We start from the raw sequence: 22,955 nt of genomic DNA, 5'->3' as shown, positions 1-22,955 counted from the left end.
TGTCTTTTTATGATGTATAGCATTATACCTACAGTAAATATGAATATACACCACCATTCAAAAGTTCAAAAGTAACACCTCATATTTGACTTCAGATCTGTAATGAACAGAATCTAATCACACGGGCAGTTGAGCGAGGACCTAGCCTGCCAGCAGCAGACCCCTCTAACACACTGAAGACGATGAGTGCGGTACTGTACCTCCTTGAGACAGCCCATGAAGTTATTGCTGACTGGAGATCCGGGCAGGTCTGCTGTGCTGGGACTTCCACCCACATAGAAGAAGTCATCAGAGCCCAGCATAGTGTAGTCTTCCTGGGTGTATCCTGTGGTGGTCAGAATCCCATCGACTGATATTGTCACCTGACAATAAAGAGTGTACAGTGAGAGTGGGAATAAAATGCCTTTCTTACATGTGAAGGACAGAAGGTGTTCTACAGGGCTGTTTAGAACTCACTAAGTGTGTGAGAATATCTCAGACCTGCTAATGTGTTTCTGTGTTATGGATCAGACAGAAATAAAGAAAATTATTCATTTTCTTTATTTTTGAGCTGATATATATGCTTTCTTTGGGCCATGAAGGGTTAGTAAAATGTCAAAACAAAGACACTGACTGGGTGAGACAAACATGCATTAATATAAACCTCTATCCATGAAGCAGTAGTCATGGACCAACCATGAGGAGTGGACTGTGTTATGGATTTCTGGACAGAAACGGATAAAACAAAACTCTGCAACATGAAGAAGCAGAAAAAACCACACACAAACCAACAGAAAGGAACAAGGAATTAGTGTCACACACACAGAATCAAACATGCAGGACACAGAATGGCAGACCCACACTGCAGGACATCATCGAACACAAACAAAATAAATAAAATATCGTACTTAGGTAACTAATATTTAATGCTATGTTTCTTTAATTATTAGTTTCTTCTGTGTTTGTGGTTGGTGTCCCAGAGGCCAAGATAAGGACAAACACACTGGAGAGTAGTTGACGATAAAGGTGGAGCGTTGTCTGGCTGCTCAGCTTATCTAACAAACCACAGTCCTTGGGTTTGTGGCATCTTCCGTCACACATCTGCAGCCAAAACCCGACTGGGCCTTTCCTTACTTTCTTTTTTCATCATTATCATTTCATAAGCTCTCTTTCATAACCTTAAACATCCTCTTCTGTTTCCAAAGGTAAATGTCTAACAGAAATCCACTGATTATCAGCTTGACTGATTACCCTGTTAGCCCCACAGTTTCTAGAGTTTCTCATGTTTTGTAGACCTCTCCCATAAGGTCAATATATTACTGCTGTATGGACAAAATGCCTGTTGTGTTGGTTTTCTCCTGCAGTGTGAGGTGCTTCATATTTTCACATAGAGCAGCATGAATGAAAATGAGAGTCTACATGGCACAATTATCCGAGTTCCAGAGTGGATTTGTTTTGTATTTTATACCAACACCAAGAACATTTAACAAGACCCATCTGAAGTGAAGCAGATTTAGCTAAACCCTCGAGAAGCAAGAGATGTGGGTGACAAAAAGGAGGAAGAAAACCACAAACAGAAAAGGAATGAGTGGGTGATGTGGTAGAGGACAGACAGGAGCAGTAAAGCAAACTGAACTGGGAAACTCAGAACCCATTTCCTTTTATTGGGGAGGAATAACACCTCAGTGTAGAGGAGTCAAAGAAGAGGAAGAGGAGAAGCACACAGCAAACCAAAATATGAAAATGAAAATGATATCTACCATACAGTGGAGTTTGTTTACCAGAGCGAGTCCGATGCCTGTTTGCTTTGCAGAGAGGTGGGGTAGGTAAGACATGGATTTAAATGAGTGAACAGTGGGTTTGTTAATACGATAAAGCAAATCAAATGAACAGGTGAGGGACACAACACATGTTAGTAAAAAGAAAAAAAAGAGCTGTGGTGGCCATGATAGCAGATTCCATGAGGCTGAAATGAAGAGAAATCAGAACAGACGTGGATTTCCTTCACAGAGCATCAGAAGCTGAAGATTATTGATGGTCGTCTTATGGAAGTTAAATTTAGAGCAAGCTAGTTCTCTGCTGTTGTAGAGAAGTTAGAGTCATCAAGGATGATTGAATAAAACACAGAATAAATACTGAGTTTACTGTACCATACAATCCATACATTCAATATAACTTTTTTATATCTCTCCTTCTTACTGTTTTAACACAGAACACAGCAGAGTTATGTGACCATCAGTGTCTGTCTGTCTGTCCGTCCGTCCATCCGTCCATCTGTCTGTCCGTCCATCCCTCTGTCCATCTGTCCGTCTGTCTGTCTGTCTGTCAGCTACATTACTCAAAAACGAACCACCAGATTTGGATGAAATTTTCGGGGAAGGTCAGAAATGACACAAGGACCAAGTGATCAGATTTTGGCAGTGATGCAGCTTTTAGTCTGGATCCACTGATTTGTTAAAGATTTCTGTATCATTGCCAGATAGCAGCACGGTGTCACTGTAACCATGACAACAAGTGAACACTACATCAGCTGATTGTGATTGTACTACAAATCCACCACTGCAGATCATGAATATTTTAAAGATTTCATTCATCAGAAATCATCCATCTGAGCAGCCTTGGTGGAGTACTGAACTCTGAGAGCTTTTCTTGTTTGCTGTTGTGTCAGTTATGTACAATATTTAGTCAACACTGCATAGTCTCTGCAGCAATGTACAATGCCCCCTAAAAATATGCTGCTAAACGTGGAGTGAATTTTGATGTTTTTGCCACTTTAAAGATTTGAATTGAACATTTATCTTTGTCAATCTGATTGAAATGCTGGCAGGACCTTAAAAAGGCTGTTCATGCTGGAAAACTCTCCAGTGTTGCTGAATTAAAACAATTCTACAAAGAGGAGTGGACCAGAACATCTCCACAGAGATGTGAAAGACTCATTGGCAGTGACAGAAAATGCTTGGTTTCAGTTGTTGCTGCTGAGGGCGGCCCAACCACATATTAGGTTTAGGGGGCAATTACTTTTTCACACAGGGGCAGGGAGCTTTGAAGAGTTGTTTTTCCGTAATAAATGAAATCATGATTTAAAAACTGCATTTTGTGTTTACTTTGGTTATATTTGTCTGATATTTACATTAGCTTGATGATCTTAAAGATTAAAGTGGGGAAAATGTGCAAAAAAAAACACCTTGAGAAGGGGGCAAATACTTTTTGACAGCAGTGAACATGTGCATAGTGAAATAAAAGCTAGAAGTGTCTGCTTTTGTGTCATTGTCATGTTTCTATATCAAATTCAAGTCTGTTTAGTGGCAAAAATGTCAAATTCCACTCGTTAGCATGATTTTGGACAGCATGGCACACATTTATTTTTTATGATGTTTCCTCCACCTTTTTTTCACAAAAATTGTTTTGGATATTATGGGATTTATTGACAAAAATATGACTTCATGTTTCATTAAATTAAAAAAAACAGGTCATTAATTTGGTGATTGAGCATCTTTAATCCACATGGTTCTGTCCAGAGAGGGTTAGTGGTTTCTATCTAACATGCAGGTTAGTGTGAAGCTGTGGAGGTGAGATGTGCTTTGACTAATCAGTGCAGGTCTGAGACGACTAAAGAACTTCTGCCAGATCACTTCATAAAACGTCTGTCCACAGACAGATAAGAGGGGAGGAAGAGAAATGGCATCGTGAAATGTACAGCAGTGTCTTGATTGATGGAGAAGGAGCTGAGATAACAAACAAACCTGGGAATCGGTGCTCCTTCAGTTAAAAGAATATTTGATTAGACTCAGAAAGAAACATTATTTTACTAAATCATGACACAGAAAAATCTATCATGTGCTTGACATATTCTACCTTGGATATCCCTGTACTCAAGATGCTGCTCAGTGCTACTGAAACTAAAATAGATGTAGCATTTATTGTGCTTCATTTCTGTTTCATCAAATTTTGTAGATTGCAGCTGAAAACTTTTAGAACAGGTCAGTGTCACCTGTTGATTGTTAAAGGTTGTTATTTACTCTCTAATTTACCATGGGAGCAGAAATGTCACTGCCACTCTGACATGGAGATGGAGACACAGAGACTTGTTGTGTTTCAAGTACCTCTGATCCTTCAAACCCAAGATTGTTCATTTCTGTCTTACAGTTTTGCGAACTGAGACCCGTTGAGCATCCTTAGAGTTTCACCAAAAGATGAAGCAAAGGCCCCATGAGGACAGATCAGTGAAGTTTACTGACGTGGGTGGTGGGCTGAACTTCACAGACATTGGTTTTGTAGCAGATGGACCAATCAGTGAAGTACCTGTCACATGAGCATTTTCAACATACACCATAAGTCTGTACACCCCTGAGCTCTAATACTTACAAGTCAGATTGATTCATATTTGTATCATCCTTTTATCATTTATTATCCTTTCAAAGTTGAAACTCAACACAAATCAGTCATCTGTGAAAAATGAAATGAAAGAAATGGAAGAAAATTGAGTACACCTGTCATATTCAGTGGGTTAAATTGTATGACTATGGTTATAAGATGATCTGTGTTTGTCTGCACCACAGCTCCATGTGGAAAATAATTTCCAGAAGGACTAATAAAATTGACTGTGAGACTTAACAGGGTTGAAAAGGGAAACAAAAAGATCAGTGGCCAATTAAAAATAAGTCAAAACACCATTGTAGCTTTAGTCAGGAGGTATAGAAAGAACAATCTTGCAAGGAAAAACAGATGAGAAAGTGTTTCAGACTTGGCAAAGGAGTTATCAATGAAAGTCTGAGTTTCTGTGGAAGGAATCCAAGACAAAAACCTGAGCTGGCTCGTCAGTAAAAAGCTAACAGATGAAACTCTGCTAAAACATGACAGGAAACCTGATGAATACTGGGAGAGCACTCATAGGTCAGATAAGCCCAACATAACTCTGTTTGGCTCAGATGAGGTCCAGCATTTTTTCCTGCTCTGGACTACCGTAGTGAATGCATCGTCCTGACACTGAGCCATGGAACCACGAGTGTGACGATGTGGGGCTGAATGACTACAAAGGATGTTGGAGATATGACATTTATAGATGCACCATAAATGCCTCAGAATATTCCAAAATACTGTCTGACCAGAGGACTCCTAGTCTGCAGAAGCTTAGCAGAAGAGAAATATTCCAGCATGAAAAGACAGTGTCTGAAGAATGACAGAACAGTTGAGATACATGATTATTATTATTTTTTCTACATAAAAGCACTGACCCTACTGTTTACCTTAGAAGTGATGCAATTACTGTGAAGCAACATAATGTTGAACCATTTACCAACAGGGGTGTACTCACTTGTGCTTTTTAATGTATTTCTGTATATTTTCAAACTCTACCCAAGAGAAATCTTCCTGTCAGTGTTTACAGTCACAGTGTGCGCCAATGACGTCGGATCATCGGTCAAATCCGATTTGGGTACCAAAAGTCCGGCAAAACTTACTACATTACCGGTCTCATGTCCGGTGTAATTTTTTTCCTGTAAATCACCCTAAAGTCGCCGAGAATCACCAAGGGATAATGCAATGTGTGCGGCGGCGGCGGCGGCGGCGCAGCGTGCGGCGGCGCAGCGACTTCCAATTGCTGGGCCGTTTACAATCGAACGACAGCTTGTTAACGTCGTTAGCAAGCTATCGTTAACGTCGTTACCATCTCGCGGGAGTATCAGCGACAATAAGTGTTTCAAGTGTTCAAACTTGAAATGAAATCCGCGGAAATCCGCGGATCCGCGGAAAATTCCCATCCCTGAGTACAAATTCAAGTTTCTGCAGGAGCGTGTGAAAGTAGCGCCAAAACGAAGCTGAGAGCTGTTTTTCTGGTCAAATTGGACGTGTATGGTGAGTAATTCAATGGTAAAAGTGGATGGTGGTATGGTAGAATGGTGTGGGAGGGTGTAGTGACTGTGACAGTGCATGTAGATGGTAATTTACCAGGTGTATAATGAGAGAGGGTGGATGCTGAGCTAGATTTGGCTGTTGCTATGAGAGTATGGTAGGTTATTTCATGGATTGTGGTATTATATACCATAATCTATGGTATGGTAGGCATAAAATATTCGGTCCAGTAAAAACTGTTTCGGTCCAGTAAAAAATTACTGTTTACTGGTCCACGGTCCAGTAATAAATTGTGCCCATTCGCGCAGACTGCAGTCATGATTGTGTACAAAGTAAATCTATGCAGAGTCTTTAGCCACTGGTCAAATCATATTTCTGTTGTTGCTACAGTGCTGTGAAGAGACTGAAGAGTCCTGTTAATGGCTCTGTTAATGTGTGCAAATTTATTCAAAAAAACAATTCTCCAGTCAGTAGTTAGACTAATCTATCTGGTTAGCAATACAGGTGGCTTGTTTGCTAGTAGCTAACAAGCTAACTAACAGTTTGTAAACTAGCACCCTTAGCATGCCACTGTGATACCACCAGTAACATTCATTAAGATAACAAACCAATCATAACATTCACTCTTTCACAGAAAACACCCCTCCTCTGTGCCTTACCTGCCGAAGGTTGCGGGTCACTTTAACATCATGCCACGCGTTGTCGTTGAATTTCCCATTGACTGGCTCCACGATGGCTTCAAAGGCCCCAGAGCCCAGGTTGATGACCAGGGAGACGGCTCCATCCTTCAGGGCCAGGTTGACGTAGTCAGCTGACTTGCCGGTGTGCAGGATGAGGCCGTTGCGCTGCCACGTCTTAAAGGAAAGTGTAATCTCATCGCTGCTGCTCTGGATGGGGTTCTGGGACAGATCGTAGCAGAAGTATTCCGAGCCTCGGAAAGTGGCCACGTTCTCTTCTCGTGCTGTAGTGAAAAGGAAAAAATATGTGTAAGGAACAACATATCTTTCATCAGACAGAATAGACAGGGTTTAGCATCAACAGACGAGGACAAGAAAGGGACGAAACAATGGCAATAAATTACGAATAAATCCATAAAACTGTTACAGTCTGTGAAAAAGAACATGTTTGTAATTAATGTCATTATATTCACAAATCATTCAAAGTCCTTCCAGTTCACAGACCTAATCATTAAATATTTAATAAGTGTGAACACCGGCATCATTCCTCAACTACACCTGTCAACATTGATCATGCTTTTAGGTTTGGGGTCTACAACCGAGGTTTAAGCAAGTTTACTCTATATTTTGTAATAGTGCTCTACTGTAGAAAAACAATCCAACTTTAGCTGCTGGGAAGAGATGGAGGATAAAATTAATCAGGTAAATAAATCCATTTATACTTTTTTTTAACTTTCAGCTGAGTTAAAATAGGTATTGATCAAGTAAAAATCACGATCTACTTGGTCTAGAAAATGAGAATCTTCAGAGATATTCAGCGTGTGACAAAGACCACACAGAGCTATCACTTAACATCAAAGGTCTATTCTTGCTAGTGAAATTGCCTGTCAAACAGATGCTGTGGTTATGCTTGAGATCAGAGGGAGAGAACCAAAGATATCCGGTGAGGTACAGAGATTCTGACTGTATTTGTGACCTTGGCTGAAGGAGAACGGCAATATAAGAGAAACAAAACAGAAAACTGCCGAATGGAAGAGAGGAAAGGGCAGCAGAGAGCAGAGGGCTAACACAGAAAAATGCTCCAGTCAGGAGTCGTTATCTGTGAGATCATCTTCAATTAACTCAACCTTTCTTTAACAAAAGAACTGGATTCCAACCCATTCTGCACACAGCACAGTCTACCAGCCACCAAAACACTACAAGAATGCAGCTTTAATGTGTTTCCATGTGTCAAAATAAAATGGCCTCTGCTTTCATCTTCTTAAAGCAGGTACCTCAGGCTTCTGTTTCTGGAGCAGACTTCATCCCACACAACACAGACGCCTCTCAACTCAACGTGTGATGGGGGAGAGTAGGCTTCAGGGTGCTGTTCTGTAGCCTTTGGAGGTGAAATATGAAAATGAACTGATCATTATCTTTGCAAGACCCAGTTAGAGTCAAGCTCGCGTGCCTTTACTTTCCCTGTTCCTGTTAGTCCTCACAGTGTAAGTGAGCAACCATACCTCCTTGGAGGAATCACATGGGCCAAGGAGATTAGTGCACCAACAAAAGGAAGGCTTCCAGAAGGGTTTTCCTGAAGGGCTGAGGGTCTACCAAGAACCATTTGCTTCTTAAAAACCTTTTTTGAAGAAAGGGTTCAGTAATGGTTCTTAGTAAGACCACAGGTTCCACTAAGATCCATTTTCATTCCTTTATGGAAAGAAGATTGTTGAAGGGTGTCAAAATATTTACCCATGTTCCAATGGCAGATTTAAAAGTAGATGCACCTGGAATCTCCTTAATACCGGTACATTTATTTCACTTGTGTTCTTCCATAACTAATATATTTACCATCATTTCATAGCATTCCACAGTTAATTGTGTCCTGACACATAGAATATAGACGCATAGAATAATTTCACCTGGATTTGATCCTGGCAGCAACCCAAAGCACAGCAGAATTACGGTCAGCTTGGTGTAGTTGAAAGTTAAAGTCAAATTAAGATGAAAGATTTGTTTTACTAATGATTTCAAAGAGACACAAAGTAAATTTGTCAGACGAGCCAGAATCATTTAGCACATATATGATTTGAAACTATACCCCACCACAGAGAAAGCATACAGACTTCGAGACATTTGTCTTAACCCCTGCATAAATACCCCTGAGGTAATTACTACCTGCCCTTGATTCCAAGTTTGTTCACTCTATTCACACATTGTGTATCACCTGTCAGTGTCTGTACTGATGCTAGAGGGTAAATGAAAATCAGGGTAAGCTAAATCTAATATTGTACTTTAACTAGCGAAGAGGACGTTAACCCCTTAACGCCTATTGTCACAAATTCTCATCATACCACTTTCATTCAGACTGCAGATAGTGAATCATTCCCCCAATGCTGGTTTGTGCAGATTCAAAACATACCTCTGAGGTTGATGCTACAGGTACGGACCCGTACCCGTAGCATCTGTACTAGAGGTACGGACCCGTACCCGTAGCATCTGTACTAGAGGTACGGACCCGTTAAGGTCACTGAAGAGCTGGCGCCAGTTAACTACTATTTGCTGCACATTACAGGCAGTTTATATGAATGACTTTGACGGCGAACATTATATAATTTAACCAAAATACACCGTCTCCTCTCACACTTTAGACATTGCAGTTTTTACGCTTTTAGACGCCGTGTATAAATTGTTTGACGTCCAGTTCCTATTAAGTAGTTTACCGCGTTCAGTGGTGGAAGCGGCTGACGAACTCCATTGCAAATGTTCTCATTTAATTTCGGACGCTAATTTACAAGATAAAGTTAAGGATGTCGAATATGAAACAAACACTCGTGAATGGTGAGGAGCAGCTCTTTAATTCGGCATGAATTTAAAAAAAAACCATAAACTCGATTTACTGTGATATTGTGAGATTTGTTTGTGGTGATGTAACTTAGCCATTCAACAGAGTCCGCTAACATTAAAGTGACTGACGTGCAGTGTCTGTGTTGCCAGACGTAGAAAATACGTCAGGGTTTTGTTTAGGTTGTTAATATGTAATAGTCTGTCGCTACTTTTGAAGGTAAAAAAATACTTGTAGTTTGCTGGCTGTTAGTTCCGCCATTTGTTTTGTTTGCTGTTTGTGCTTTATTAGAACAGGGTCACGTGAATAAAATTTTTTGCTATTTTTAATAGTAGTGCTGATTTCAACCCCCAAATCGCTGTCCGTGAAAAAGTCAGATAATGATATTTATAAGACATTATGCATGATAGAAAAGAGAACAGCAGATGACTGACATGACAGGCTTGGCACGCAGATTCACCTCGAATCACGGAAGCGCCTTCATCACTTGGATTACCAAGCCGGCTTATTAATATTTATATACGTCGGATTACCAGCCAATCACAAAGCGCGTTCATCAGCCGGCTCATTAATATTCATGTACGTCTCATTAATATTTATGATAAGGGAAAGTGCCGTATCCGTAGGCCACAGGCTACGGTACGGGTCCGTATCTGTAGACACTACCTACCTCGGAACCTTTTAAAGTACTGGTTTCTGGTAGGACTGGTCAGAATGGGACCTAATTATTATATATCTGATTTGTTCTATGTGTAATAGACAAGTTAACAATCTACACTTATTTTAGCATCAGCTGGAAAGCAAAAACACGGAAATGTTTTTTTCTTCAGTTTAATTGTAAATGAATTCAGGCATCAAGGACTTTGTAATTGAAATTCTGGCATTTGTTTGTTGCTTTGTGGTGTTCCCTCAATTTCGCCTGACTGTGAGCCAGTGGAGACTCTTAGCATCGGAGGTGGAGGACAGTCTGTCACCGCTATCATGTGCCCATACTGTCACTGCTATCACTGGACTCTGCATTACTTTGTTGTTTGTAGGTGGCGTATGATTCATCTGATGTAGTAAGTGGACCTTGGCATGATGCTGTCTTTTTTTCTCCTTCTTCTCTGTGATGCTATCTTTCCTGGATATTGCATGAATTCACTTGCTGATTTGAACCTGATGTGCCTGGTTTGTGTCCTGTCTGCCATGCTGCTGATTACACCAGTCCAATGCTCACTTCTGACCGGTTCCTCCAGAACCCAAACACTCTCTCATGTCCTGTTGGCTTATCCTCAGAGAGTCTCCCATCTTTATATGATCAACTTACACTATTTCTTAATGGGAATTGGCAATTTTGAAATAGATTGTTAAAATTATGAATGATAACTACATGTAATATATTGAGTTTAATCCTTGCTTGCCTTGTCTGTAGATGATATGGTTCTTTGTAGAATCTTCAGAAAACATGAAGGTGATAACACTTATGAAAGGACTATTTTAGAGCCCCCTTTGTGAATTCAGGATGAGATCTTGGAATGCAAATGGTTTCTCAAGAGAACGCTTGGGTGGGTTGTCATTAACACCATTACAATGTAGAAAGGATCTGGATAGAACTCCCAGAGAGTATTCTGAGTGGAACCATTACCTCACAGAAACATTCTCTGTAGAACCTTTCATATATTTCCATCAAGGCAGTACAAGGGCTGGTTTTGGGCTTAAGTCCAACAAGTTCTTTACATTTCAGCAGCCATATAGCTGTGTAGCTCAGTGGGTAGAGTGGCCGTCTTGCAACCGGAAGGTTGCAGCTTCTGCCATCAGTGTGTGAATGTGTGTGTGAATGTGATGTAAAGTGCTTTGGGTACCTTGCAGGTATAGTAAAGCGCTATATAAATACGGAACAATGACACTGAAATGTCTTTCTAATTTGACAAGCGTGGTTGATGATATTAAAAAGGGGTGATGGGAAACATAGCAGATGTTCAAGACAGCAACATCTACATAGAGTGAGGGAGGTCCTGAAAAGTCATCTGAACAGACAGAAGAAGATACGAGCCATCAACACATAAGCTCTGCCACTAACCAGAGTCCCTGCTGGTATAAAGATCTGTCCAAAGAAGGCCACTGACATAAGACAAAGAGGCTCCTCACAATGCATGGAGGGTTTCACCCAAAATCCAGCACCCTGAGACTGTAATCAAAATGTAAGATGTGATGACCTACTACTTGAATATTGCAGGCAGCAAAAACCTAAAAACCCAATAATGAGGAGGATGAAGTAGAAGGACCATCATCAAAGAGCGAGCTTCTGCATGGTGTGCACCACTGAGATAGACACATTGGCTCATATCAAGAAAACACAGATCAGGTGCTGGAAAAAGAGGCTCTGAATGAAACAGAGGCACTAATCATGGCAGAACAAGAACAGGCTCTGAGCACAACATGGATAGAGCCTTAGGTCGATCACACCAGACAGGATTCGAGGTGCAGACAGCAAACTGTGAGTTGCAAGTGAAGACAGAATACATGGAGAACCATAATCAAGTAGCTGGCACAGTGCACTGAAACATCAGCACCAAGTAGGGGCTGGAAGTCCCAGGATCGAACGGCCGAACCAACGTCCTGTGGGACTTCCAAAGTGATAGCAGCTAATCATCCAGACATTGGGGTGGTTGATAAACAGCAGACAAAGGAGGTAGTGATATAGGTAGCAATCCCAAAAGACAGCAACATCAGGAAAAAGGAACACAAGAAGCTTGAAAAGGTCTCCTCCACAGTATTACCCACCTCTCATAATAAATATTAACATATAACTACTGGGAATCACACTTAGCAAGTCGTGTATTCATACTTGTGCAGATCCAGACTGGCCATTAAAAATGTAAATGGAATGGAGCAACACAGGATAGCTACATTTACCCAGAACTGTAAACCATCAGCCTCCTGCCTGCTGTTAATCTAATGCTATGGCATTAGCATGTCTTGGACTGTGGTAGTGCATGGCTAAGCAGCGTGCTTAAAAAGTACATTACAGGTGAAAGAGAGAAAAAAGACGTGTGGAGCTGAGAAAGGATCCATTAAAAGCCTCAAAGGGAAGTGAAGCTAAGTACTGCTAAATTACAGATGTGTTCACAAGTGAGAGGTGTAATTTTTTGTTCGTGTTTATAAGAAATGGTAGTAGCAGCCCTCAGAACATCATCAAAACCCTTTCTGGACTAACTCCATCCTTTCAAAAGAAAACTAGTAATTGCTGCTGGACCTTAGCCATGCTGTGTAGGAATGTGTGATAAAGTGTTTGTGGAAATATAAACCAAAGGACTGTTGACTGGAAGGTGGATGTACCTCGAGTTACTCAGATCTACCAGAGCTTCACAATGACCAGGAGTACAGTAAAAGCCTTACAGAAATGATAGATTCCTAATTAAACACTGAAGGCTCTGAGTTCAAAGCAGCTGGTCGATGCCACATGTACGTTATGTAGCTGGTGATTCTAAATTCGCCATAGGTGTGAATGTCTGTCTGTGTTAGTCCAGGATTGGTTCTGTTAGCGTTTCTTAGAATCAGAGTTTCTAGGTGTTTTGCCAACTGAAAACCAAACTGGTAATCAGACCCAGTCCTACTAGCTAACCTCAACCAGCTTTCCTTGTGATCAGATGTGGAGACACAAATGACCAGGATGGTAAACTACACCATGAACAGTCCTGTGATCTCAGGCCCTACTCATAGCAAAAAGCACAGGACTGAAGTCACAGAGGAGGTATGGAACAGGTGATGTTCCACTCTGGATTCTGTTAGAGTGTCAGGATGCTGAGAGAGAAGCAAAAAATATTACAGTTCTGACACTGTCAGATGATATGAAGAATCCACACCCGCTGGAAAACATCAACATAAATCATGGCTGCAGAAAGAATAATAAGATTTTTCTGTTTTCTGTCAACAAACTTTTGGGTTGAGCAAAGTCAAGCAGCATCTGGTCTCCAGCATGGCTCCCCTCAGGTGGGAGAGGATCCCTGCTTCTCTCTCCATCTACAGCCCACTGTGAGGACAAAACAGCTTCATCTGAGATGAATAAGCACAAGAGGAACCATGCCAAGTCATCCTCAAGCAATCATACCTGCAGGGCTTGAATAAGGACACCGCCCTGCTTTAGATGGCAGACACACATGCATGTGTAAAAGAAAAGCTGAAAAAGACTAAATATAACTGAAAAAAATTCTTTGAGCAGATATTTAAAATATACACCACATGCATCTACTACCTCTGTTGTATAGAAGTGATAATACACTAAATCAAGATTCCAGTCCAGGGTTTCAGTCATCCGGTAAGGTAGCCGGTGTCATTTTGCTGAAATATGGAATGGTAATGAACTGAGAATGAATATAACTTCTTTATGACTGAAATGAGGATGAAGTGAGGAGATTGTTATCAGCCCATAATGGTTTTAATGGCATCCGTAAGCTGTTCTATTTGGAGCCTTTATTTGATGGATAAGCTTGAATGAGTCCTGCGAGGGGTCATCCATAAAGATGTCAGAGGGAGAGGTAGCAGAAGCAAAAGTTATGACCACAGTAAATCTCCCTTATATTTGGAAGGTAAGAGAATGCTGTACACTCCAGGCGGCAAAGAAGTGCATTTAAGCCTTTTCTCTAACTTTTTATCCAAATGTGTTATAAATAAATCTTTAGATTATTCTCCGTTTAGATGTTTCTGTTGTTGTTTTTAACTATTCTGTTTTTTTCACCAATTCAGCAACAATCACACATGATTTAATACAGTGTAATATTGGTCCTATAGATAACAATAATACAGGGGTCCCTACAATCTGGATACACCGGAAATCTTATTAACTATATATTTTTTTGCCTCCAAACATTAAATATGGCTTGTGGAAAGAAGAAAGAGTTGAACTGGTACTTCTCCATGGACATGGAAGATGGATTTGAATGACACCCTGTATTTGTTTCTTACAAAAGTATGTGTCATAAAAACTAGTCTTTAACTTGTGCTGTTTGACCATGTTGGACTGCCTGAAAGGCAACATAAAAAACTCACCATGAGAACAGTGTTATCATTTAAAAACACTCTCATCTCTCACAATCATAGCATGAAGTGGATGCTGGAGTGTCATTTTCAGGTACTTGCAGCACAGACACCACCTACATGTGATTAATATGTGAGGGGGAGACGGTTCTGATCAGACCATTCAACATGCAGTTCACATAGAATAAATCCTGCATGAAATGTACAGCTGATCTGCCATTTTTCTCAGCAGACTTATTTATAGGTGGTCAGTGTCTCCTGAATTTGTGTTATTAGAAATCCCAACCCTTTGTCGTTCCCAGGGTTTCAAATACTGGTATTTTGTCAAAGCTACAGATACACATTAGTTGTCAATATCACCCACGTCAATATTTGATGCAGCTAGACATACGGTTTCTGCTATTTAAAACAGCTTCATAAGCAGGTTGGAGGGGTGGATGTGGTGTATGTCAGTAGACTTATTACTCCCTCAGGAGACTGAATTTTCAGATCATTATTTTTTCCTGCTTAGTTTCATTTATTTAGTGACTTAAATCTTATTTTCACTTACTTTCGTCACATTGTTACATTGACCCCAAATGGTACCAGGTGCTCACCAAGGGGTCCTGAGAAAGCAGCAGTATGTGTCAAATTGGGAGTAAGACTGGACAGAAATATTCACCTCACAAATCTACCCCACCTCAGACATGAGCACAGAGTTAAACCCAGATGTGACTGGAACTCTAAGCCCGCTTCACCATTGACAACTTTAGGTGATGGTTAAATATATGGCTATGATAAATGACTGAAAAGCACTGGTAAATGAATAATGTGGATTGTTTTGTATGAATCTTTAATGTCAGGACAGGCCTCAGTGGCACCAGGGTAATGGCTGCAGTCTGAATATGATTCTGCAATAAATAAGTCTTGGCCTCATACATAATTGAGTGACATCATGATTTATGACATGGGGATTTTCTTGCACACTTATGCATGACTGATTATAATAAATCAGATGTGGAGCGGTCATTTCTGTCTCTCATGTAATAGATTCAGTGAAGCCCTGATCACAGCTCGACAGTTGGATAAACAAATGAAAACAAAGTCTCTTATTTACAATTTGTTAATGTTCACAGCCACTGTTCACCAGTGTTCATGTAGAATCAGAAAGTCCTGCAGCTAAATTAATAATGTTTACAACAGAGTTACAGTGGAAAATCTGTGATTACTAAATACAGTACATCTGTAGTTTCCAACCAGCCTAACTGTATTAACACGGTTATGAAATGATCTGTGAAATGACCTATTTACTGTGTCTCTCTGTATGTCTGCATCACGGTTCCAGATAGAAAGAACTGTCAGAGAAAAGTTGGACTGTGACAGTCAAACAACAGTCGAGTACTTTTGGCTTGGCTGTGGGGTAATTAATGAAGTCAGAGTTTGTGTGACAGCTTGAACAACGTGAAGGACAGAGCAAAACATCCATCTCTCAGGACAACATTGGAGAAAATATCCTTCGTTTGCCCTTTTATATACAACTTGCCTAAAATACATGAAATAAAAGCCTTGTGAATACTGGGAGATAGAAGACAAATCTGTTCTACTCGTATGGGGTCCTGTATGTTTGGTTTAAATCTGGTCAGTGAATGTTCCAACAGTGATGCATGAAAATAGGAGTGTGGCAATATTTTATTTTATTTTATTTATTTTACCTTTATTTTACCAGGTAAAAATGTTTAAGAGCTATTTGCAAACATGACCTGACAAAGAGGTGCATGGAAGCATTTACATGTGAGTGGGAAAAAATGTGCATGAGGTGTAGAAAGTGTGTGTGTGTGTGTGTGTGTGTGTGTGTGTGTGTGTGTGTGTGTGTGTGTGTGTGTGTATTCATGTAAGTAAAGTCTGAAGTGATCAGCAAGATCAACAGTCGACTAAATCTGTTGGACTTTGAGCTTGAAGGTGGCGAATGGAGTCAGAGTTGCAAGTTTCAGGGTGTTTTGTACGGTGTTCCAGTCACTAGCTGCTGCAAAACGAAAGGAGCGATAGCCAGGGGCGGTTTTACACTTTCAGCTCTAGGGGTGTGTCAGAGAGAAGCTTAGCACCTGGTTGGGCGCACGGGGGGGGTGGGGCGCACATCTGACCATTAAGCAACGGCTCACCCAGCTCTTCTGCATTCATAACAGAGCTCAGTCATTCTCTTAGATACTATTTGTTGGTTCAAGAAACAGTCAAAATAGTCCTTCTCAAAATGCTGACCATTTGAAGTTTGATTTTCAAAATATATCTGCTAGCAATTGAGTTAACGGCACAAAATAAACATTTGAACACATGCAGTAATGTAGCTCGTGTTCTGTGCTTTGCCCCCCAAACCTTACCTGAAGCTTTTGCTGGAGTTTTTTTGGAAAAAAATGCCCTAATATCCATTGTGACGGTCGGCCTACAAACAACACATTGATAAAACAATGATATGGCACCAGTGTGAAATTACAATAGCCTTTTTTCACCTTCATGTTTGGCATAAGCATTGCTTGCTTCATTTTGTGATTTGCGAGGCTAAACGAGTAAAATTCGCTAGCTAGAAGGCAAGCTAGCGAGCTGGATTGTTTGTTTAGACAACTCAGGCTTATAAATGCAGATTTCATGGACAAACTTTGAGTTCACTTCAGAGTATAAATACCAAGTAAATGTTGCAGTCACCTGCAGTTGCTGGCTCTGTTGGCTAGCCTGTCAATCTCTCTGCCCGATCCACCACACGCACACAGGGGTGGGAGCAGCATTCAGCGCAGCGGCAGAGTAGAGGGGAACTTACGCTCTCTTAATGGATCAAACCATTATCCAAAGGGGGGGGGGGGGTCAAATTAGGGAGAATTTTGCCAGATTTTACATTTAGTTTGAAACGGTAAAATAAATAGCACTGTTAATAATTATTTCAGCATTTATTATAAACATAAATAAATAACGCCCAATAATTCTAGGGGTGCTTAAAAAAATTAAGGGGTGCTCAAGCACCCCTGAAAATGGTCTAGCTCCGCCCCTGGCGATAGCCAAAAATAGTAGAAGTATTGGGGATGAGAAGAAAGGTAGGGAGGGTTAGAATGAGGCTACATGAGTTCAACATGTGTTGGAAATGACATTTCTCGATGGTATGACCAAAATAGTGACTAACAAGATGATTCTCAGTGTGCAGAACCTGGCTAAGTATGTCACCTGACTTGAATTCTGCAGAAAATATTCATGGTTTTTTAAATACATGTGAATGTTGATGTATTAGACTGCACTGCATAGCATGTTGTGAGAGAACCTTCAGGAAAAATCTGGGCCTTCCAGTTCCATTACTTAAACTTCTGCTGGGAGATCGAAGGTCTGAAGGGGCACTGGCAGCTCACGTCCAAAAAAATGATGTCAAAAATTCCACCAGATTACGGATCACCATCATTTCTAAAACTAAGGATTTCATAGTGCAGAAAGTGCACATAAAACTCCATTATAAGAGGCAGCCATCATTATTAACAAATACATCAACAGCAATAACAGTGACACAGTTCCACCTAAAAACACATTCATCTATCGACTCATCAACCTGTCACCAGTTCTTTTTTTAATTGTAATTCCTACCACAGATTTGAGGCTATTTTTTCAGGAGAAAACAGCAGCATAGGTCATTTGTTTAAGCAGCTGATGACCTGTCTTTCTGCCTTTTTTCAAGGCCATTACCTCTTCGACTATCTTCTGCTCAGCCTCCTCTCAGCCTTCATCAGACAGTCTACCTGTCACTTTACTTGACTGCTTAATACACCTCTTTGTCTCTACCCACCCACTTTCTGCATCATTAAATGAAACCCTGAAGAGTGGAAAGCTAAAGCATTAATGTATTACAAGGTAATAGTAGGAAATGTGTTTTGCAGTGCCTTCCAGATCTTGTTATCCTTTCTTTGCAAAATAATTTATGTTTAGACACATTGAAAACACTTGCAGCTATATTAAAAAGACTTTTTATCTCAAGCCAAATTTTGTTCTTGATTGTTGCTATTTCTGTCAAATCTAAGCAATAATGCTTATGACGCAATGAAAAATAGTGCGAACAAAACACTGTTCATCAAGGCCACAAATCAGGAAAGACCACTGTGTGCATTAAGTTCTTCTCCACTGGTTGATTCCTGCCAGACTTTGTTACTGAGCTCACCATGAGCCAGATCCAAGATTTTTAAAACTGGACATACACTACTGGTCAAAAGTTTTTCCAGTTTTTTGTTATAATTCAAGTAGTTCAAGTCCGATGAATAGCTTTAAATGATCCAAAGGCCAGTGGTAAACTGCCGGAGGTTCAAAAAAGGTCAGGTTACCCAAAACTGAAAAATAATGTACATTTCAGAATTATACAAAAAGGCCTTTTTCAGAGAACAGAAATGGGTTAACAACTTAAAGCTGTTTTGCAGTAATAGAGGTTTATCAAGCTTTGAAAGTTGGTGCTACCAAATCCTACAGGCGTCTCAACTTTTCTAGATTCCTTCCAAACCCCTCTGTCTGCATAAAGTCATGTTGGAACACACCGTGGAACCCTCCAGAACATTATTAGAACAGGACTGTTCTGCAGAAAGTAGTGAGTTGCTGTAAATATGGAGAGGAAAAGGCAATTAACAATAGAAGAGAGACAGACCATCAGAACATTTTAAAATGTAGGTTTTTCCTACAGAGAGGAAGAAAGTCAAGGTGTCAGTGAGTCCAGTTTTCTTCACCATCAAAAGGCTCAGAAACTGGAGGAAACTCCGACAGGAAGAAATCTGGAAGACCCAAAACCACAACAGAACCAGAAGACCCAATCACAGCTTCATAATGATCGTAGTAAGAAGTGTCAGCTTAACTGTGAAGAGAAGACTTGGAGCTGCAGGTTTGACAGGTGGAGCTGCAGCAGAAAGTCGTTGTTAAGACGTCAGAATCAGAAAAAGAGGCTTCCTGGACCATGAAACACCACCAAGGGACTACTGAAGACTGGAAGAAGGTATTATGGACTGATGGATCTAAATCTGAAGTCTCTGGTTCATCAGCAGGATTTTTGTAGCCGTCCAGTAGGAGAAAGGATGGTTCCTCGGTGTGGAACATCAACTGTCAAACATGGAGGAGGAAGTATGATGGTCTGGGGCTGTTCTACTGGATCCAGGGTCGGTTCTTGTACAGAGTGAGAGGAACCCTGAACCTAAACGTCTACCACAGCATTCTGCAGCTCCATGCAGAACCCTCTGGTATGTTCTAGTTGGTCAGAGGTTCATCCTACAGCAGATAATGTCCCAGAATATCAGTCCAAGCTCTGCAGAACTACCTTAGGAACAAAGAATCAGATGGTTGAAAACATGGAGTGGCAGCACAGTCCCCAGACTTAGGGTGCTTTCACACCTACGCCTTTTGGTCCGCTTAAAGCGGACTGGAGTCCGCAACACCAGCAAGTACGGTTCGTTTGGGCTGGTGGGAAAGCAGACCAGATGTTTTTGGTGCGGACTAAAGAACCGGACCGAGGGTCCGCTTCTATGTGAACTCCAGTTCGGTTCGCTCCTGGTGAGAACACAAACCTGTCTCCATTCAGACCGGCTTGATGGCGCAGCAGACTTTTTGGTCTACAGGAGCTGCTGTAGCAACCTGCACGGGGAATTTTGGGATAACGATAACGTCTTGCAATGCATCTTCTCCGTGCCAAAAACGACTGTGTAATGTTCTCGTACCGAATGCGAGCTTCATGCTGGAACAACAGCAGTATTTGTGCTTGCTGCATAAAGCAATGATACGAATATATGGCAACAAGAAGGAACAGGAGAACATAGTTCATTGTTTACGAATAAACCAGCCTGTTGTTTTCTTCTGGGATTTTTCCCTCTTCACATGCTGCGCCAATCAGTGTTCACCTACGTCATTATTTTTGTGAACAGTGCCACCAAACGACTGGGGGGAGATATAACATTCATCGTAGTTGGTTCAACTGCGAAAACACTGGTGTGAATGCGAACCAAACCAGTTGAAATTAGCAACATTGTAACAACTTTTGGGTCCAAACGAACCACTCTAACGGATTAACAGGTGTGAAAGCACCCTTAAACCCCATGGAGCTGGTTTGGATGAATTGGACAGAAGAGTGAAAGCAAAGAACCTACAAGAACCACACATTTATGGGAACTTCTGCTACAGAACTGGAAGAACTTTCTGAAGAATATTTGATTTCCATTGTGGACAGAATGAGTGTGTTCAGTTGTTATATCTGCCAAAGGTGCTACTCTGATGAGTCAGAAGTCTAGAATAAATTTTAGTTTCTAAATAGATTTTTTTTTAAAATTCACTTATTTATTTGTTCTGTGCTTTCATTTCAGAGAACAATGAGACATTAACATGCAGAATTTACAGTAAAAAACTGGAATAATTGGGATCTTCTAAAACTTTTGTGAGTGATAAATTGCAAAAGGCAGTTAGAATCATTTCAAACACACCTTACATCTAACCTGAATATAAAGAGACACAAATGAAGATGCACTCATGCAAACACACAGACTTTATGGAAGCGTGATCTGGCATCAGCTCAGGTGAGAGCATTTAGAAACTCCTGGGTGGACCATCTGGTGTCTTTACTCAATAGAGCTAGAGCAGGAATAATCCTGTTCAAATTCACCTGAACAACTCCAACACCGTCTCTCTGTATCTCTCTCTCACCTGACAGCAGTGCTGTACCGGCGGAAGAGAGGTTAGTTTGTTCATCCACTAAATCACTCACTAAAATACTGAGGCAAAGCAGTGGTGGACATGCTGGTGGAGGAGTGGAGGAGGAAAGGAGCAGCAGAGGGAGGGAAGCATTATCTGGAGCTGTGCTGAATATGAATGCGATCGCTGGATTGTTCCTTTCTCGCAGGGTAGGGACTGTAAATTGGAATTATGTGAGACGCTTGGGAGGGTGGGCGATGTGAAACAGCATGTACGCTAACCCCACACCACCGACACATCAAGTGGAGCTGTTCAACTATAACATCAAAGAAGAGGAACCAAAACACAGGAAGTGGACATGCTGGAGAGACACAAAATGGCTGCCTTCCACCTCCATTTGTAGCTGTCTGGATTACAGCTGCACTCATAGGGATAGTTTAAAGCCTCAATGCTGTGGCTTTTCACAGGAAGCCACTGTGTCTTTCTGTAGAACATGAGGCTGCATCATGTGATGATACAGCAGATGCAGCCGTTAAAGAGGCACTGCAAACACTTAACACATACATTTTAATTTACTTGTCACTAGTACCTTTCAGTGTGTAAAACAGTTTCAATGCATCTTCTGCAGCTCTGGAGGGATGTGAACTAGACTTAATCATGTTGTTGGGTTTGAGGTATTAATGTTCAGACATATGGCCTCTCTTCTAAACTGCAGGTATGGAGGTGGAAAGAAGAGGATGCACTGTGGAAGTATTGTATCACGTGTTTCTGGAGCTTGACTGTTGTAAAATCCTACAAGTCAGGGCTATATCTGCTTCCTCTGCTGTGACACGTGCTTTTGCTTTCATCCATTTCTTGTGAGTCTCTGCATTGTATAGAAGATCAAGACTAAATCCCTGTTATAGACCGTTTCATGTCGGGGAGTGAATTTAAGGTCAGAGCAGCTTTATGGGCTCAGGAGGATCTTTATACTTCTCTTATGCACTCATGCCTTTACTGTCCATGGCATGCATATACTTGTACTTTCATCCATCTCATGACTAGCATTGCACTCTGCTGCTGTGGTTTGTGATGTGGACATATATGTAGAATGTGTCGTGTAACGCCCTGCCAGCAGCTACAATCCATGAGCTGCTGCTTCTCAATGCATGCAAACTGTGTGAGCTTTTAGTGTAATGTCATTAAAAGTAAATCAGCTTCACAGTTGTTTAATTAAATCTCCTGTTTGTATTTCCACAGTCAGTGGAGCTGTGATGAAGGGATGTGTCCTGAAGCTCCCAGGCATGTAGCTTTTACTGGGACACAGCACTACAATAAACCTACAACGGTTCAGTATGTGGCCACATTTTGGAAGAAAATCACTGACAAATCAATAGTTATAAATGGTGGATTCAAGATTTCACTAAGCTTTTATTTTGATTTGGGAAAAGAGAGTTTGAGACAGAAATAAAGCAAACACAGAGAAAGACCCGTCATAAACATCAACACGATGAGTTGAGAGGCACAAATGTGTTTAACATGGCACTTTTCAGTTGTTGATATCTCCTATAACTCTGAATTTTCTATGATGGAATCACTGACACCTTAATGTTGCAATAAAATAAATTAATAAACAAAATCATACATTTTGTTTTTTGCCATTCACAAGCTTCCAGTTAACTGGATTTGTTGCATCCAAAACAAGAGTAAGCACACCATCAAAAAATTTATATGTGAGGATTTCTTCACACAAAATAGAGAAGTAAACACAGAATTAGGTAAACAGAGTACAGGACTCCAATCAACAAAATAAAGCCGTCGGCTGCTGTCTCAGAGGAGCATCTCTAAACCTCTGGAGGGTAAAAAATCCCTGGGGTTGGCTGTGTTTCCATGAAGGCATTTTCAGACAGATTTCAATCAGTACAGCTGTCTGCGCTCTACGTGCAAAGCTGTGAAACAACGTGCGTTTT

The 22,955-nt window shown here is 40.8% G+C and overlaps 2 protein-coding genes across 9 annotated transcripts in view; both read right to left on the bottom strand.

The window, feature by feature from the left end:
- The window catches only part of adck1 (aarF domain containing kinase 1), a 430,485-nt gene that overhangs the window by 157,680 nt on the left and 249,850 nt on the right, over positions 1-22,955 (bottom strand). The window lies entirely within an intron of this gene.
- Positions 1-22,955, bottom strand: part of nrxn3a (neurexin 3a) — a 237,633-nt gene that overhangs the window by 132,552 nt on the left and 82,126 nt on the right. For all 7 annotated transcript variants that reach the window (XM_051939156.1, XM_051939205.1, XM_051939300.1 and 4 more), the window contains exons 6-7: positions 6,489-6,790; positions 201-362 (exon numbers count right to left, since the gene is read on the bottom strand). In XM_051939156.1, coding sequence (XP_051795116.1) covers positions 201-362; positions 6,489-6,790 — 464 coding nt within the window. The remainder of the gene's footprint in view (positions 1-200; positions 363-6,488; positions 6,791-22,955) is intronic.

Source organism: Acanthochromis polyacanthus, chromosome 1 (genome assembly GCF_021347895.1).
Source record: "Acanthochromis polyacanthus isolate Apoly-LR-REF ecotype Palm Island chromosome 1, KAUST_Apoly_ChrSc, whole genome shotgun sequence".
In the NCBI taxonomy this organism is placed as follows: Eukaryota; Metazoa; Chordata; class Actinopteri; family Pomacentridae; genus Acanthochromis; species Acanthochromis polyacanthus.
This window is presented reverse-complemented; position numbering and strand designations above follow the sequence as displayed.